At 31.6% G+C, this 20,219-nt stretch overlaps 2 protein-coding genes across 2 annotated transcripts; one reads left to right on the top strand and one right to left on the bottom strand.

The window, feature by feature from the left end:
• LOC104723113 (putative F-box/LRR-repeat protein 23) lies at positions 198 to 1,998 on the bottom strand. The gene is made up of 3 exons (XM_019231846.1): positions 1,769 to 1,998; positions 1,559 to 1,597; positions 198 to 955 (listed from the first exon to the last, which is right to left on the bottom strand). Exons 1-3 carry the CDS (start codon positions 1,996 to 1,998, stop codon positions 325 to 327), a joined length of 900 nt encoding a protein of 299 aa, XP_019087391.1. The 3' UTR covers positions 198 to 324.
• LOC104727917 lies at positions 11,568 to 12,712 on the top strand. The gene is made up of 4 exons (XM_010446975.1): positions 11,568 to 11,733; positions 11,839 to 11,939; positions 12,029 to 12,490; positions 12,590 to 12,712. Exons 1-4 carry the CDS (start codon positions 11,568 to 11,570, stop codon positions 12,710 to 12,712), a joined length of 852 nt encoding a protein of 283 aa, XP_010445277.1.

Genomic DNA, 20,219 nt, shown 5'->3' with positions numbered 1-20,219 from the left:
CAAAACATCAAGATTTTAAATTGCCACATCATGAAAGAGTTATATTGCGGTGACTTTTGAGATTGCAGTATTTATCTGCACATATTTGACATGAGGGATTCTCTTGCAAAAAAAATTTACTTGGAGATTTTTTTTTGACAAAACACATAAAGAATATTAAAATGATTAACTTAGAGAAAATAGTGCATACACGAGCTCATAAGTTGGTGACCCGAAAAAGAAAAAAGAACGAGTTCTTAAGTCACAGCCACATGGGGTTAAGCTTGACAAGTCCAGTAAAACAACATGTCTCTGCATTGTCCACAAAGACCTCAACGTCTAGTCCTAACCATAGTCACTTGGACTAGGACAAGAGAACTCAAAGTCAACATCATTGTCGGCGCCACAATCAGGATAAAAAAACAATTCCTGGTCATACATTGTGGTTTGAAATGGGAAATCAGCAGTTGAGTCATCTGGGCGTCTCAAAACACTAATCCTCTCAGAACACTTCTTCTCGAGATCCCCGACAAGGTTAATGTTAGAACACTCGCGTAAATCAAGGTAGTCCAGGTGGGGACAACCATCAAGAATGGCGTTCAAGCCTGTGTTGTTTAGTCCATTCCCAATAAGTTGGAGGTGGTGCAGCTTGGGCATGCATTCTGCAATTTCTGTGGCAATACTATTATGCTCATAACAAACAAAAAACCCGAGCTCGGGATTATGGTTTAGCTTCAATGTCTTCAGATTTGGACAAGCCTGGTCTACAACTCTAAAAGAGTTTCCTGAAAACGAGCAGTATGAAATAACATCAAGCTCTTCAAGCAATGGTAGTTTCACAACAGCTTTCATAACTCCCTCATCTGTTATTTTATCGCATGTAAATCTAAGGCTTTTCAGATTAATGGACCTGCAATGCAAGTACGTGTGAAAAATTAAAATATAACCTAACAAAGACAAATAAAGCAAATAATTTCTTTTTATAGCACACGAAAACCATCTCCAATGGTTTTCTCTATTTTTTCCTTTATAGTAGAAGATTTCTATAATAGAGATGAGTTTTGCTCCAATGGTTTTCTCTATTTTTTACTCTATAAAATAATATTCCCAATAGATTCTATTTTTATTTTACAATTAACACCTTTTATTTTTAAAAATTACAAACTAATCAATTTTACTTTAAATTTTGTAACACTTTCATAAAATTATCTTTTGCAAATGGTAGTCTCAATATTTTAGAATAAATATTTATACTTAAATTTATATTATTAGTTCTTAAAAATACTAATTTTATTTATTTTGGTCATAAATAAAAAAATTAAAGATTAAGAGGACAATTTTGCAAATAAAATAGTTCACCTCTATTTATAGAGAAAAAAATAGAGTTCCTCTATAAATAGGGAAAAAATAGCAATCTCTATTATAGAAGTGAAAATAGAGTACCATTGGAGCAAAAATTACTATATAATAGAGTATAGAGGTGAAAATAGAGTACTATTGGAGATGCGCTAAGAACCTGAAGCCGAACATTAAGACATTTTTTTTTTTGCTAAACCAAACATTAAGACTTCATAAGCACAACAATATTAATAAGATGTAAATGTTCTCTACTTCAACCCTATTCAATTTCCAAAACTGCATTCATCAGATAACCAATATAAAGATAGAGAAAAGACAAATCTACCTATAAAATTGACACAAAATCCTTCAAAAGCAATCATAAGCTAAAATTAATTGACGTGCTTTTTGAGTCACAGCCACAAAGAGAGAAAAAGGAAAGAGACAGAACCATTCAGCGATGTAATAGAGGAGATCATCAGTATCAAAGTCCCAAATATCGATATCAACCAAACCACCTTGGCTAAGATCAACTGCATGACGACACATGATCTCGAGGTCGTACTTCGTTGCAAAGTCTCCGAGGTTGCGCATGTCAATCTTCCGCCACACTGAAGGGTCTTTACATACGCGACGCCACGGCTTACACAATTTCTGAACGTTTTCCAGTATATCAATCATGCCAAGCCGATTGAGTATCAAAGACGTCAATTCCGACGGAAGCTCTGCCTAGTTTCTCGGCTCTTCATCTTTCATCAACGAAGGCACGTAAGAGGAAGCCATTTTTAGAGAAAACAAAATGTTGAAGTGAAGAAATGAATAAATAATGTCAACGTGAAGTAGTTTTGGACATTTCGACTGAACATAAATAAATACTCAAGATTGATGTTTAGAATCTTTTACACATTTTAATAAAACAATGATTATGAGTTTAAATATATTTTTTTCTTCAACTAAAAAGATATTATTTAGTTTTAAACTAATGACAATTTAAAATTTTAAATATTTTTAATGATTAATTCTTGAAGTATACAAAACATCAATATTTGTGGGACAAAAAAATATCTCAGAATATCAATCTTTGTGAGGAAGTATATATTTGATGGAGTAGATAGGGCACTATGATCACTTATTGCTTCCCCTTTAGCCGTAAGATCGACACGCTCCAGTTTCTTGGAAACTTGCAAACCTATCAACGTAAAGATCTTTGTTTGGTGTTTTTTTTTTCTCTCATAGAAAACCAAGAGCCATGGTCAAAATGTCTCTCTTATTTTTCCAAGACATTCATTAACTAATACATTGAATTTTCCACGTTCAAACTCTCTCTTTATGTTCTGTTCATGTATACAACAATATCATTTTCCCAACACGAAAATATGATGATTAACTTGGATATTGTAGTTTCATATATAATCCCAAAAGCATGCGTATTCTACAGTACTGTATTTCTTTAGTAGAATAAAATAAAATACTTGATGTATGCATTTTTTAAATACTCGGTGTCATGTAGTACTCTAGAGGGCGAGTGTTTATTTTCCTCTTATGTGTATCATGATTTGATTAAAAATGTAGGATATGATTTAGAGCTGATTGGTTTTCTTTCATTAACTATATTTTCTTGTAAATCTCTTTATATCGTCCCAACTCATTCAAAATTGCTAAATTTAAAAAGCTTATTATCTCACAGACGTTTTCGTTTATGGGCATGAGCTGATGTGGCCATTCTAAGTAAAATCCATATTGGCGATTTGGTGAGGTAATGTAATTGTTCTAATGTAGTAGAAAATAATTGTTACTTTTAAGAACTTGGGTATATTATATATGGGTTATTTAATAAAATAATTTGAGTAATTTCTGCATTTAAGAAAGATTAATTCTCAAAAAGATCAAAAGAAACTATTAAAAAACCTCTAATATTTTTGGTTACTTTTATACCATTTCGTGTGGTCCAAATGAAAACAGCAACACAAGCCATATTTGACCATGCTTTTTTTTTTAATTTATTCTGATTCGTTTTCGACATTTTGAAAAAGAAAAATGTATTAATGTCGCCGGGAAACTCATTTAATAAATTATTTATGACTAAACTTTTTTATATATATATTTATGAAGTTATCTAATATTAAATTCAAAAAATACAATTTTTAAAATACTTCTTATATATTAATTTGAGAAATATTTTTAAAAATAACTTTATTTTTAAATGTGATTAACAGAAAATTCATGTTGATGTGTCGTCAATGAACTTTTAAACCCATTTAATTAGTGGATTACTCTTTGACTAAAATATTTACAAATTTTGCCATTAGTGTAATCTACACATATCTCACTCAATTATTTTAAGAAAATTACAATTAAAATATGCAAATGAGAGATACAAATCTTTAGGATTAAATAAATAATGATTAATGCTATAAACATATCATAGATGGTTGCATTTTTTAAGTAATATTTAATATACTTAAATCCAAATATTTTATTTGGTTATGTTTTTTATTTCAATATTATTTATATATGATTATTAGTAGCCTACAGTTATACATTTGAACATATGTATATCTTTATGTTTTTTTTTTTGGCAAATTGTATATCTTTATGTTTATTCTCACATAATTCTATAGTTAAACATGTTTATATCTGTAAATGTTAATATGTTGGTATATGATATCTCCATATAAAGTGTTAGTTTGAAAGAAATGTAGAATTATTTATTTTCTAAATTTCATATGAAAGACCCGCCCGTGATTCAACATCAGGTCTAATATTTTACGACGAATCACCAGTCAAATATAAGAACTCAATAATCTCTTCCCATTTTGGGTTTGCGGTCATTGTAATATACAAATCTGGATTTCTAAAACACCGAAAAAAATCATAGATGTGAGATCGGAAAATGAACTTCTCTTTTCAGAGTGTTTTTTGAACGGAGAAGCTCACCACCGTACTAGTTCCGAACTGGTTAAACAATTGTCTTTGTTGCAAAGTGAAAGTTGTATTTTTATTGCTTATAAAAAGTATTCGACCCATACAATATTCTGTTCTTACCTTATTTATACATCGGGTCTAACTAATGCGAAATCAATTTATTGTGTTAGTCACGCTCTCTAATTATGGTTGACAGTACGACAGAATTTTGACCATATCCCTGGGCTGCGGACCACTTTTCTAGCTCGACGTAACTCCAGCTCGTTTCCCTTATGTGGGCCTCTTCGGTCCGATGGGCCGGGCTGTTTTTCTGTTCCGAGTCCAATTGATTAACTCCTGACGTACCCTTCGAACCGAGGTGATTAACCGCGGTACCAACAATAGCATCTTGATATTTTTCAGCCATATATTTTGGACTACCTGTATGAGAAGATGGCAATACTATATGCTTGCCAATACGTCGTCGATCATTGTCACCTCTAATTACAGCATCTCTAACATTATCATATACATCAGCTCTTAGGGGGGTTTATTGAAACAATGATTTTGGAGAATTTGATGGGATTTATGAAATTTGGAATTTTGATAGATTTTAAAGAAATTTATAATGATTTATGGTAAAATTCTTTCAAATCCCACATAAAACAATGAGATTTGGATTTCTGTATTTTTAACTAAACAAATCTTCCAAAATCCCTACAAATTATTAAAATCCAAATCCACAAAAACTGTTTTGAATAACAGTGGATTTTAAAGTAGATTTTAAAGTAGATTTTGAAATCATCAGTTCAATAACATTGGATTTCAGGAGAGTTTTTAAAATACATAATTGAATAACATAGGATTTGTAACTTTTACACAAATCACTTAAAATGTCAAGTTGAATACACCTCCTTATTCTTTTTTGAATTAATCTTATCCACTGTTAACTGTATGATTCTATTGTTGTATAAGCATCTACTATAAATTGATGAAACAATCTCCAACTTCCATCTATGGTCAAATATACACGCCAACGTGAATGTATAAGGTACATATAATATTCTCTCACCGATATAAATTCTCGTTGTCCTTTTTCAATTAAAGTACATTTTTATCGTATGCCTCCAAAAAATCCAATTTCACCATATAGAAATAATAATGGATATTGAAAAGTCATATAAAGTGGATGTGTACTCCAAATTGGTTGTAAACTTCCAGATTTCAGTTGTAAAAATTATCTCTCTCTCTCGTTGTGGAATGGAACTAAAGCAGCTATTTCACTCGTTGAAGGCAACTCATATTGTCTTTTATTTTTATCATATCCAATTAGATGAATTTGAAAATATTCTTCATCACTACTCTCATACCTATCTCTTGCTTTTCTAAATACTTTTGCTTGAACAATAAATTCATCAACCATCTGAATTAGCAATAATACTGTTTGTTCATCAAGCTCATCATTTCCATCTCGATTCATGACTACAAGTTGATTTTTTTAACTCAGTTGTTGTATCATGTATATACATTTGAGAGAATTTAGGCTCCTTTCCTTCACCCTGGCAATAAGGATCCTATTCTATTATAATTTTCTCCATGTATCTTAAAACAATACAATCCATATGTATTTTGCAACGAATAATCAATTCTTGCACTCATAGAAGTAAAAGCAAGAATAGAGTTATAAGCTCGTATATTTCTAAGAAACAATGGATCACTAAGAAGTTTCTTTAATACGGATGGAGGCTCAAGAGCCATTGGTAGTGATACAAAACCTTTTTTGCAACAAATTGAAAATAATGGACGTTTAGTAACTGGATCTTGTCCTGAACTTTCGTATAACCAAACCCAAGCATTATAGTCTCCACATTGCATTAAAATTATGATAGTATATGTTATGATCTACTATACTAAACGGTGTAACTATTCCCAACACCTGTTCACATTTCACAATTACAATGAAGAGTCAGTGTTATATAATTTTATTAGCTTAAACTCAATTTTCATTTGTTCAAACAGAAAACTGATTACTTCGTTTTTTAAGATTAATCTTCATATGTTAACCTCTTCTCATTTTAAGACTCTTCTGTAAACAAACATAAAACGTTAAATTCTTTAAAAAAAAATTTCTTTGATGTTATAAGTAATTATTATATTATTTTTCATAGGCATACTGTTACCAGACTCTATATAAAAATTATAATATCGATCTATATAATATAAAGCAAACACCACATAATATATGTTTCAAATATGATTTACAAAGATAACTCAAAACGACAACGCAGACAATTGTTACTTGTTTCTAACCACCTAAAAATACGTTCAGCATGAATTACATGACCACAAGGCAGTTCTAAAAGATTTTGTTAATAAACATATGGCGCACATCATACGGTCTTTTTCCACATTGGTTTGTTCTGCTATGTTTACTCTTCGTAATGAATCAGTTGACTCTTGAGTCGCAGACTTAGTGATATATTATGGTTTTTACAGTTTTTAACCATGATATAAGTGTACTTTTTGAGTCTTTTGATTTGTTTTCTAGGTTGTTTTTGAGTCTTTACAGGTTATCTAGGATTTTGGCACATAGGGAGCGAAGTGGAGCAATTTGGATCATTTTGGAGCATTTAACCGAAGGAAATCAACTTGGAGTCGATGAAGAGTGATGGTGTCGATCGACACTGCCTTAGCATCGATCGACACCCCATTTAGCCGAGAGAGAAGCCAAGTTTTGGAAGTTTTATAATTTTGCCCGAAATTTTCTACAATTGCAATATAAGCCACTGGACGTGTTTTAGGATGTATATATTTTATTTGTAGGTTTTAGAAACCTTTAAGTTATTTTCTAGCAGTTTTTGAGAGAGAGATAATTAAGAGCTTTTGGGAGAAAAGGATCTGAATTCTTTGTAGAGAGAAGATTTCTAAACTCCCTCTTTTACTTTTCAATATCTATTGCATGTTATTCAGAATTATGATTTGTTCTTCATTAAACATGTCTGAGTAATTTGCTTGTTAGGTTTAGGGTTTTTTACAGAGTTTTTATGACTTATTAGATCTGTGATTTTTAGGGTTCTTAATCTTTTATGATCTTCATCCTTGGTTGTTCTTCACAATAATTCTTGATTGATCACCTATAATTATTATCTTAGGAAAATAAATTGATATGAGAATAGAATTGTTTTCCTGATTAAACCATTGATGAACAAAATTATTTCTTACAAAGAGATTTAAATTAATAATTTTGTGAACTTATGTAAACCTGTTCTTAAAGCTGATTTTTAACTTAGAATTTTACAAAGAGATTTGGATTTTCTGGTTTTAAATTTAGATAATAATTGCAGTGAGAATTCATTTATTTTACCAAAAGTTTAGAGTTCTAGATCTGATTTTTATTGCTTGAACCTTCATTTATTTATTGATTTAATATTTCATAATTACCTGAGAAATTCCATAGGCCTAATCTTTTGATTTTCTGAATTCACAACACTTTTATTTGAATATTTGCATTGCTTTTTCAATAATTAAATTAACTTGTTTAGCGTAATAACAAAATTCTATAATTCATTGTGTTTGATCTTGAGTCTCTGTGGATTCGACCCCTAAGTACTACATTGATCTCTTGTTTGAGAGAGTAGCTCCATGCTTTAATTTGAGCTGATAACTTAGGCATAACATTCCATGTATCAATAGAACTCAGACTCGCTTGTTGCTCCCAAATGTTATCATAAATAGATAAATCTCGACAAAAGTTTATTGTTAACGATATCGTGATGATGCTTGACTGTGAGTAATCAATAGGCTATGTTACTCCATTAGCAATTTCTGTAAGAGTTGAGAAAACTTTATTTGTTGTTCCAACTCCTTCATCTACCAACATGCGAAACAAAAGCTTGTTTATCTTCTGTTAAATAATCTGAGATGAATTCAGATGTTTTGAAATAAAATGACTTCAATGTTCCATCGATTCCATGATGTCGGTAAACTTGGCATGTATGATAAGTGAACCGCCGATCAAATCATTGACTGGCTGATCGACGCTGGCACTTAACGAAATAAAGTCTATAAACATAAAAAGCAATATCAAAACAAACCCGTGATAATACAGAAAAAAAATCATTCATTGAGAAGCTTAAGAAAAGGTCGAAATAGTGGTTCCATCAACCATATCAGCCTTCTCTATAAACATACAAATCAATATCAAAACGCAACCCTGATAATATAGTTAAAACCTTCTTTAAAAATTTTAGGAAAACAAGGTCGAAAAACGATCAAACGTCATAAACACCCTTTTAAAAATGGGTGTTAGAAAATAAATAAATGAATGAATACAAGAAATTGGAGTAATTAGACAAGTAAATTAAATACAATCTCATATATAGTATCAAATTTTTATGAAATAAGAGTATGTAAAAATCTCAAAAATAGTTTTATTACAAAAAGCTATCTACTATCACCGAATATTTGAATAAAAATTCATGAATGAATCTAGTTTATTTAGTTTTAAAAGAATGAATGATAGAAAATATTTTAGAAAGCTATAAAAAAGATTGAAATCTAATATTATTTTGTGTCATGGCAAAAAAAGAAATCACTTCAAACAGAAAAATATATATATAGATTTCAAAAGATAAAAATATTCGAATAAATACAACTATACAATGAACAGTTGCAACTGTACAAATAAAAACTGTTACAAATTACAATGAACAATCGCAACCTTTCATAATAAATGGATATTCACAAAAATAGTAATAAATTACAATATCCATTATCTGACATTCTTTCTAAATAATTTATAGGTTTCGATAACTTCCGTAGATAGATTTTACTTAATAGAATAATATATATTTTTAGTCAGATTTTTTTTTTTTACTTAAAACTTTAAATAGTTATCTTATTTTGAATATTAATAATTTTACATTTATGTAATTATATAATTTTCATAGTAACTTACATATTGCTAATTTTATAATGTATATTTTATAAATTGATTAATTAAAAAAGTAATCAAGAAACTGAACAAATTCTTTGTAAACTACACAATTTTAACAACGGCCAAGCTGATTGTTAACAGTAACACATCCTTCATTCACTTTCATATTATTAAGAGAGTCTTCATATATTCTATACTCTTTTAATGTGAGTTCTAATGATAGTGATGGAAGACGTCTGTAACAATTTATTAGTTAGAGTGAACCTTTACAATTCCATATTTCATTTAAAAGTGAAGAACCTTCTATTAATTGGCCTTGCCCAATGAGAATTAAAGCTAAAATATACATAGAATCTGTATGCTTATTATGTAAGACAAAAGTATTTAATAATATTTTTTGTATTGCTCATAAGATGATCCAAATTCTTCAACCGCCACAATACGCGATATGCAGATCGATGTCACCACTACCACTACCAATAAAGCAGTAGCAGATCTACAACCTCACCACCACAACAAGCATCATCACCAACATCATCTAAACCAATCTCAGCAGCGGCCTCAACATATTCTCCTCGAAGGAAGCAGTGGTGAGGATCACAAAGTGAAAGCGCCGAATAAAAGAGCAGAGACATCATGTTCCGTAATGGTATGAATGGTTTATTTAATACATCCAAATCCAATAAACATCTCTGGGAACAGATTTCGGCTAAATGAGAGAGAAAGGCTTTGATCGATCCCCGACCATGTGTACGGATAAGTGAAGGAATCTATTGAAAGAGTTTATGATAGAGGTAATGGATCGGCTAAGATGTCTTATTACAGAAGATTGAAAATATTCTTAGGAGAGGAGCAACTAACTGTCTTTTAATTCATGCACGTTGCAAAATCGATTTTGCTATTAATTTTATATATATATATATTCTCAGTTAAATTGTAGAGCTGTCCAAAGAAAACATACATAGTTTTAATTGTCTATTCAACAAAAATATAATTTTGAAAAGAAATGTCTCTAGCTATGACCAAAAAACCATGTATAGAAAGTCTTTAAAAACATATTTACTTATTGGTTAGATAAACGAAATATTTAGCAATGAAATATACGGAAATTCCATTACCAAAAAAAGAAAAAAAATCCAGTACCAAAAAAATGAAAGATTCAAAAATTTTAAACTGATGTTAATTTTAAATTTAACATTACAAAAATATTTTGTTAAATCAAGAATTAGAGGAATTGCTTGAATTTTAAAAAAATGAATGCTAGAAAATAATTGAGAAAAATGTATAAACGGTTGAGATTGAAATTTTAGTTGATTTTGTGTTATGGCAAAAAAAATGAAAACAGTTCAACCAAACAAATATATATAGATTTCAAAAGATACGAATGTTCCAATAAACACAACTCTACAGTGAACAATTATAACTTTTCACAAATAACCGTAACAATGATTTATCACGATTTTTCAAAAAATATCCAAAAGGCACGATTGAAAAAACACAATTGTCAGTCGCATTTATTTGGATTGTTATTATATATAGATTTTATTTACATTCCTAATAGCTTACCCTTTGAAGCAAATTAATCTTGTTAACCTTTGTATTTCGCTGTGTTTTTTTAATCATTATTTTCTATTCCCACTGAGCTCGAGTCATTGTGACATTAATATCACAATTCAAAATAAAAAATGGTGGACTTTAGACATTAGAGGTCAGTGGCATAAACGCATTATATAGTAAAAAACAAAGTGGACTTTAGCGGCCTACGTGATACCCAGTTCACACCATGAATAACCCATCAAAGGTTTTTATGATTAAATTCAGATAACTTGAATGATTTTAGGGTCAAGAGTTACCTCTAAGTCTCTAACAAATGTCTGATGCAAATTCACAAATCACAAAAAACCTAGAAATGTGTGAGAGAGAGAGAGAGAGAGACATATACGAGAACAAAAGCTTCTCCATTTGATTTATATAACATAAACATTCAATCATATGAAACTAAAAGCAAAACCTTAAAAAAAATTCTTTATTTTTGTTTTTCCGAACCGCCTAATTAAAAAAGCAATTCAGTGATTTTTCTCAGGTTATTTTTCTAATGACATATTTGCATTATAAAGATAATTAAAAGAAAAAATCATATGGGCTCAATTAAAGCCTCTAATAAAGTTTACGTTCAGACACGGTCCACGTTGGCCCAAAGATGAAGTAACGCATACGCCAGGAACTTAAATTATTAGCTTAGAACGAAAACATTATAAAGGCAATATTTCAAATCTTGAACAAACAATACCGCAAACCAAAGAGCAAGACAAAGCGATCAAAAACCCTAATCGGCTAAATCCTCTCTTCTTCTTCTTCTTCTTCTTCTTCTTAATTTTTTCCGGTAAAATTCTTCGGCTGAAGAATAATAATGGAAACTAAAAGTTATCAACATCCCTCGCCAACTCCTCCACATAATCCCGTCGAATCGTTGTACTTAGGAAGCTTTGTCACTCTGATTTCTAACCACGATCTGCGTTACGAAGGCATTCTCTATCATCTCAATCTTAAAGATTCGACTTTAGGTCTCCAAAACGGTACTGATTTCGATTCCAAAACCTCCATGATTAATTTGTTCTTTTCTTGTGGTGCAATCTTTAGATAACATATAGGGTTTTTCGTTGGTTGAATGTTTTGTGCAGTGATATGTTATGGCTCAGAGGGAAGGAACAAAAAAGAGTTTCAAAATTATCCCTCTAACAAAGTTTACGATTACATTCTTTTCAGCGGAGCTGACATTAAGGTTAGTTTACATTGTGTTTATTTGATTTGTGAGGCATAAACACCATTAGAGTTAGAGATATACTAATTCATGTAGTATTTGATCTCCAGGAAATTATAGTTAAGCCTCCTCCGAGCTTTACGGGTTGTGGTTATTGTTTAGCAAGAGGAACTGCATGTAGTAAATCTTGTCATGCTACAAAACCACCACTCCCTATGATTATCTCATCGAACATTCGAACCGGTGCTAATATACATCCGAAACTTCCGTTGATAACTAGTGAAAACATCATCAAACCGCAAGCTTTGATGATAGATTCTAATGCTGTCTCAGTTATGGGATCAGTCAATGATGGAGTTCGCATTGCTTCTCAACCACAGTTTCCCGGTTCATCAAACTTCTATAACCCTTATGTTTACCAGTCTATGTATATGCCTTATAACGTACTTAATCAAGCTCCAATGAATGCTGCGACATCGCCGTATTTGCCTCATCACTCATCTGCCTCCGAGCTGACGTTTGCTGCAACTGATGATCAAAGCTTTTTCACCACGTTTCCGCCTGCTCCACAGGTAATCTCATAGAGACTCTCTTTATTTTTATGATGTTTGTTTTGTATACCTTATGCACCACCATGCCATAACTATTTCACTTGTCTTTTTTGGTTGTAGAACTATAAAGGAATTAAGTTTGATACTAGGAACTTCAAACAGTACAACATATGGGGTCCGAATCCTCACAGAAACAATAAAGAAGATATTGCAAGCCAAGGTGATATTATATCTCTAGCTTAGTTTAGTAGAGATCGCTTTGATGTCAGATGTTCAAGGTCTTGACTATTAACTAATTTCGGTAATGCGACATCTGTTATTGTTTTTTCGTGTGCAGCCTGCTTATAATATTGACGATCCTTCTTACATGATTCCGCGCAATCCGTTTGAGCCTATTGCAAGACCTGTGAAACATACCGAGGTTTGTTTTGACACCTTTTTAGCTTTAGTTATCCACTGCAAGAAGTAAATTCCAAGTTACGAGAAAGAGCGAGCATCTCTCTCCCTCTAAAAAAGAAGATGTTCTTTTATTCATAATCTTAGTAACTTCATATTTTTCAGGTATTTGGAAATTACATACAGAGGAGCCTTCAATTACAATACACCTTGCTGACTTATGAATCTCTGTTGGTTTTAGCTTTTTTTTTTTTTTTTTTTTTTTNTCTTTTGTGGCACATATCATTGACAAGTTGATCTGTCTTATCATTAAAACTAAGGATTTTAGAGAGAATGTTGTTTTCTTTTCTTCTTCTATAGCAAACACTGATATGTCTTCAAAACATATGTACGTACAGGTCTTTACTGTCTTTTTTTCTATTTTTCCATATTATGTTTTTCTCTTTTCGATCATGTTGAGTTTTTTTTACTTAAATCTGAATAGGTCAACTATGGTTGACTAGGTATTGGTCCTGGGTGGGGGTATCTCTCACACGTGTGAAGTCTTCTTTTCGTTATTTTGTGTGTTATAACTTGTAAGTATATATCGTAGATTAGTCAGAGTTATGTAGCCCACTAGTTGTGCTTGTGGGGTTATAACTGGGAACGAATCTTCCTAATCGTCAGTCATAACTCATAAGTTGAGATAATAGAAGAAAATAACATATATGATGCATAATTATTATACACAAGTTGTCACGACGCTCTTTAATTGGTATCCTTTGTGACCTTAAGTGGTTGATGGGTGCTATGTCCATTGAACATTCCCAATATAAGTGCGTTAACCATTAATTATATACAACTTTGTAAAATAATAACAAATCCTTTGTTTCTCCTTTTGCTTTACATCACTTATTTTATTTATACTAGGGTTTTTGTCCAGACTTGTACAATTTTAGGATATCATTTTCAACCTTTTTTTTCCTAAAATCATTGTCAACTTTTCATATATTTACATTTTACTCACAGAAATTCAAAATTAAATTTACACATTCCAACTTTGAACCTTCGTTGAAAATTACATTTGAACATTACAAAAAGTTACATTTACAAATTCAAAATATAGCGGTTATATCTATATTTTAATATTTTGAAATACATTTCACAATCTACTCTTTTAGCTATAATAAATTACAAAGTTAATCTCTAGAAAATTTTTACAAAATATAACTAAAATATGGCTATAAAATCACAAATAAAATCAGTTCATAAAATATCTCTATTAATTGATTCCTATTTACCTAAATTAATTTTGGTTTATATTTATATAATCTTTACATTTAACATAGCATTCCTAAAATATATCTACAATAAATTTATGTTTTTCTTCAAAATTAAAATATCTCAATTTTTTCTAAAAAAAATAAAGAAAAAATCTAATATTCTACAAATTTTATTTCAGATTTAAATTAAAATGTCGGCATCAAAATATTATATTTAAGAAAATGAAACTGATTTTTCCTTCTACATTACAAAAAAAAAGTTCATAATTTTGATAATCAAATAAAACATAAGTTGTGTCATTTGGGTTAAATATTTAAAAAATAAATTAATATACCATGGGTTAAAATCCGTTATAAAGTGTGTTATAGTGCAGATTTCCCTTTATTTAATCAGAAAATAAACAAAATTTTAAAATCGTATATAAATGAATGATATTAGTTTAGTGTACATAGTAGTATTAGTATATAATTGAATTTGTATGTGTTTGAAGCAAATACAATATATTATTTTATCCCATAACAACATTATGTTACATGATACCACGATATCGGTTATAAATAAATACTCCACTTATTTTACGATTTCACAAAAACTTTTTTTTTTCTTTTTGCAAATAAGTCTCTTGTATTTACCAAAATTCATCTATTTTTTAAAACATATATAAACCAAAAAAAGAAAAAAAAAACTATAAACTATCATCATTTGAAAAAAACTGGAAAAACTTTGATTGCTTCATAGGCGTCACCTGTGTAGAAACGGGTTGAGTATGTTGTGCTCAATGACAGATTGCCTGCATAATTATTTATTAGGGAGGGTAAAGATTGTAGTAGTAAAATAAATATAGATTGTCTACCTGCATAAGACTTTGGATTGACAGCTGTGATTATTAGTATTGTTGATTTGCCAACAATAGAAGCATATAACTTTCTAAATTCAGCTGTACATCCATCCCATACCATGATACGGACATTGTTATCACTGCATATACATAGAAAAATTAAGTTCTAGTAGGTGGGAGAAAACGTGTAAAAAATAGATGGGATTAATGGAAAACTTACTCAGCTAGTCGCAAATATAAAGTAATTTTGTCTTCTGAGAATGTGTCATCTAAAATGGTACCTTGAATCTTTGTTAGTTCCCCAACAACATCTGGAAGGTGAATACTTGTTAGAGGATGAGCAAATAAATATATGAGCAAATTATCATGTCGATAGACATAAATATTGAGGTAACACTACCAGGTAAATGTTGATTAGTTCCAGCAAGAGTCCACAATTCATTTTGTTATCGAAACCGAAACATCTCATGTGGAATCACGGCTGTGTTTCCTTCTATGGATGTAAGGATGGTGTCATCCAAGAACTTAATGACGTAGGGATGATCTGTTAGTCTGTATTGTGGATAGCTAGTATCCACTTGGAATTCAGAAATATTGTAGATGCTCCCCTCGTGAAGGTCATCCCTGAAGCGGTAAACTCGGTATTGGGGTATTGAAACTTGAATTAAGGTAGACTGCATTACATTTTCTTCCTCTATTAATCTTAAAAATATAGAAGATAGAAAGCTATATATAAATGTATGGAAGTTGTATACCTGTTCATCAGTAGGAGGAAATCTAGGCTGATAATTTTGCCAAAATGGAAAGCTTTTGCATGCCATTTACGTAGAAGGCGGTCACACACAACCTGAGGAACACGTCCTGGCTGAAGGTCCTTCAATGGAATGGTACTCATAATTGGTAATGTTGAAGGTCGTTGTAATGAAAATATGGAAAGATGGGTAATTTATAGAAGGAGCTGATATGTAGGATTTGTTTTAAAAAATTTTATATCGGGAATTAATGAGTGACGATTTGATTACATTTAAGGAGATCATGGAAGTTTTTAGAATATATGAATTCCTAACGTTTATATAGCAATAAATTTAGGAGATCGTGGGCCAAAGCGTTTTTGAATATAGGACTATAAATTGTGTAATAAAGAGAATTGTTGACCTCTACAATTGAGAAGATCGTGGGCAATTTAAGAGAGGCAATTAAGAAAAGTTAAGTTCTAGTAGGTGGGAGAAAACGTGTAAAAGATAGATGGGATTAATGGAAAACTTACTCAGCTAGTCGCAAATATAGAGTAATTTTGTCTTCTGAGAATGTGTCATCTAAAATGGTACCTTGAATCTTTGTTAGTTCCCCAACAACATCTGGAAGGTGAATACTTGTTAGAGGATGAGCAAATAAATATATGAGCAAATTATCATGTCGATAGACATAAATATTGAGGTAACACTACCAGGTAAATGTTGATTAGTTCCAGCAAGAGTCCACAATTCATTTTGTTATCGAAACCGAAACATCTCATGTGGAATCACGGCTGTGTTTCCTTCTATGGATGTAAGGATGGTGTCATCCAAGAACTTAATGACGTAGGGATGATCTGTTAGTCTGTATTGTGGATAGCTAGTATCCACTTGGAATTCAGAAATATTGTAGATGCTCCCCTCGTGAAGGTCATCCCTGAAGCGGTAAACTCGGTATTGGGGTATTGAAACTTGAATTAAGGTAGACTGCATTACATTTTCTTCCTTTATTAATCTTAAAAATATAGAAGATAGAAAGCTATATATAAATGTATGGAAGTTGTATACCTGTTCATCAGTAGGAGGAAATCTAGGCTGATAATTTTGCCAAAATGGAAAGCTTTTGCATGCCATTTACGTAGAAGGCGGTCACACACAACCTGAGGAACACGTCCTGGCTGAAGGTCCTTCAATGGAATGGTACTCATAATTGGTAATGTTGAAGGTCGTTGTAATGAAAATATGGAAAGATGGGTAATTTATAGAAGGAGCTGATATGTAGGATTTGTTTTAAAAATTTTTATATCGGGAATTAATGAGTGACGATTTGATTACATTTAAGGAGATCATGGAAGTTTTTAGAATATATGAATTCCTAACGTTTATATAGCAATAAATTTAGGAGATCGTGGGCCAAAGCGTTTTTGAATATAGGACTATAAATTGTGTAATAAAGAGAATTGTTGACCTCTACAATTGAGAAGATCGTGGGCAATTTAAGAGAGGCAATTAAGAAAAGTTAAGTTCTAGTAGGTGGGAGAAAACGTGTAAAAGATAGATCGGATTAGTGGAAAACTTACTCAGCTAGTCGCAAATATAGAGTAATTTTGTCTTCTGAGAATGTGTCATCTAAAATGGTACCTTGAATCTTTGTTAGTTCCCCAACAACATCTGGAAGGTGAATACTTGTTAGAGGATGAGCAAATAAATATATGAGCAAATTATCATGTCGATAGACATAAATATTGAGGTAACACTACCAGGTAAATGTTGATTAGTTCCAGCAAGAGTCCACAATTCGTTTTGTTGTCGAAACTGAAACATCTCATGTGGAATCACGGCTGTGTTTCCTTCTATGGATGTAAGGATGGTGTCATCCAAGAACTTAATGACGTAGGGATGATCTGTTAGTCTGTATTGTGGATAGCTAGTATCCACTTGGAATTCAGAAATATTGTAGATGCTCCCCTCGTGAAGGTCATCCCTGAAGCGGTAAACTCGGTATTGGGGTATTGAAACTTGAATTAAGGTAGACTGCATTACATTTTCTTCCTTTATTAATCTTAAAAATATAGAAGATAGAAAGCTATATATAAATGTATGGAAGTTGTATACTTGTTCGTCAGTAGGAGGAAATCTAGGCTGATAATTTTGCCAAAATGGAAAGCTTTTGCATGCCATTTACGTAGAAGGCGGCAACACAACCTGAGGAACACGTCTTGGCTGAAGGTCCTTCAATGGAATGGTATTCATAATTGGTAATGTTGAAGGTCGTTGTAATGAAAATATGGAAAGATGGGTAATTTATAGAAGGAGCCGATATGTAGGATTTGTTTTAAAAATTTTTATATCGGGAATTAATGAGTGACGATTTGATTACATTTAAGGAGATCATGGAGATTTTTAGAATATATGAATTCCTAACGTTTATATGGCAATAAATTTAGGAGATCGTGGGCCAAAGCGTTTTTGAATATAGGACTATAAATTGCGTAATAAAGAGAATTGTTGACCTCTACAATTGAGAAGATCGTGGGTAATTTAAGATAGGCAATTAAGAAAAATTAAGTTCTAGTAGGTGGGAGAAAACATGTAAAAGATAGATGGGATTAATGGAAAACTTACTCAGCTAGTCGCAAATATAAAGTAATTTTGTCTTCTGAGAATGTGTCATCTAAAATGGTACCTTGAATCTTTGTTATTTCCCCAACAACATCTGGAAGGTGAATACTTGTTAGAGGATGAGCAAATAAATATATGAGCAAATTATCATGTTGATAGACATAAATATTGAGGTAACACTACCAGGTAAATGTTGATTAGTTCCAGCAAGAGTCCACAATTCGTTTTGTTGTCGAAACCGAAACATCTCATGTGGAATCACGGCTGTGTTTCCTTCTATGGATGTAAGGATGGTGCCATCCAAGAACTTAATGACGTAGGGATGATCTGTTAGTCTGTATTGTGGATAGCTAGTATCCACTTGGAATTCAGAAATATTGTAGATGCTCCCCTCGTGAAGGTCATCCCTGAAGCGGTAAACTCGGTATTGGGGTATTGAAACTTGAATTAAGGTAGACTGCATTACATTTTCTTCCTCTATTAATCTTAAAAATATAGAAGATAGAAAGCTATATATAAATGTATGGAAGTTGTATACCTGTTCATCAGTAGGAGGAAATCTAGGCTGATAATTTTGCCAAAATGGAAAGCTTTTGCATGCCATTTACGTAGAAGGCGGTCACACACAACCTGAGGAACACGTCCTGGCTGAAGGTCCTTCAATGGAATGGTACTCATAATTGGTAATGTTGATGGTCGTTGTAATGAAAATATGGAAAGATGGGTAATTTATAGAAGGAGCTGATATGTAGGATTTGTTTTAAAAATTTTTATATCGGGAATTAATGAGTGACGATTTGATTACATTTAAGGAGATCATGGAGGTTTTTAGAATATATGAATTCCTAACGTTTATATGGCAATAAATTTAGGAGACCGTGGGCCAAAGCGTTTTTGAATATAGGACTATAAGTTGCGTAATAAAGAGAATTGTTGACCTCTACAATTGAGAACATCGTGGGTAATTTAAGATAGGCAATTAAGAAAAATTAAGTTCTAGTAAAAGATAGGTGGGATTAATGGAAATCTTATTCAGCTAGTCGCAAATATAAAGTAATTTTGTCTTCTGAGAATATGTCATCTAAAATGGTACCTTGAATCTTTGTTAGTTCCCCAACAACATCTGGAAGGTGAATACTTGTTAGAGGATGAGCAAATAAATATATGAGCAAATTATCATGTCGATAGACATAAATATTGAGGTAACACTACCAGGTAAATGTTGATTAGTTCCAGCAAGAGTCCACAATTCATTTTGTTATCGAAACCGAAACATCTCATGTGGAATCACGGCTGTGTTTCCTTCTATGGATGTAAGGATGGTGTCATCCAAGAACTTAATGACGTAGGGATGATCTGTTAGTCTGTATTGTGGATAGCTAGTATCCACTTGGAATTCAGAAATATTGTAGATGCTCCCCTCGTGAAGGTCATCCCTGAAGCGGTAAACTCGGTATTGGGGTATTGAAACTTGAATTAAGGTAGACTGCATTACATTTTCTTCCTTTATTAATCTTAAAAATATAGAAGATAGAAAGCTATATATAAATGTATGGAAGTTGTATACCTGTTCATCAGTAGGAGGAAATCTAGGCTGATAATTTTGCCAAAATGGAAAGCTTTTGCATGCCATTTACGTAGAAGGCGGTCACACACAACCTGAGGAACACGTCCTGGCTGAAGGTCCTTCAATGGAATGGTACTCATAATTGGTAATGTTGAAGGTCGTTGTAATGAAAATATGGAAAGATGGGTAATTTATAGAAGGAGCTGATATGTAGGATTTGTTTTAAAAATTTTTATATCGGGAATTAATGAGTGACGATTTGATTACATTTAAGGAGATCATGGAAGTTTTTAGAATATATGAATTCCTAACGTTTATATAGCAATAAAT

The sequence above is a fragment of the Camelina sativa genome, chromosome 11 (assembly GCF_000633955.1).
Source record: "Camelina sativa cultivar DH55 chromosome 11, Cs, whole genome shotgun sequence".
Taxonomy (NCBI): domain Eukaryota; kingdom Viridiplantae; phylum Streptophyta; class Magnoliopsida; order Brassicales; family Brassicaceae; genus Camelina; species Camelina sativa.
The sequence above is the reverse complement of the archived record's forward strand: the minus strand, read 5'-3'. Positions and strand labels throughout refer to the sequence as shown.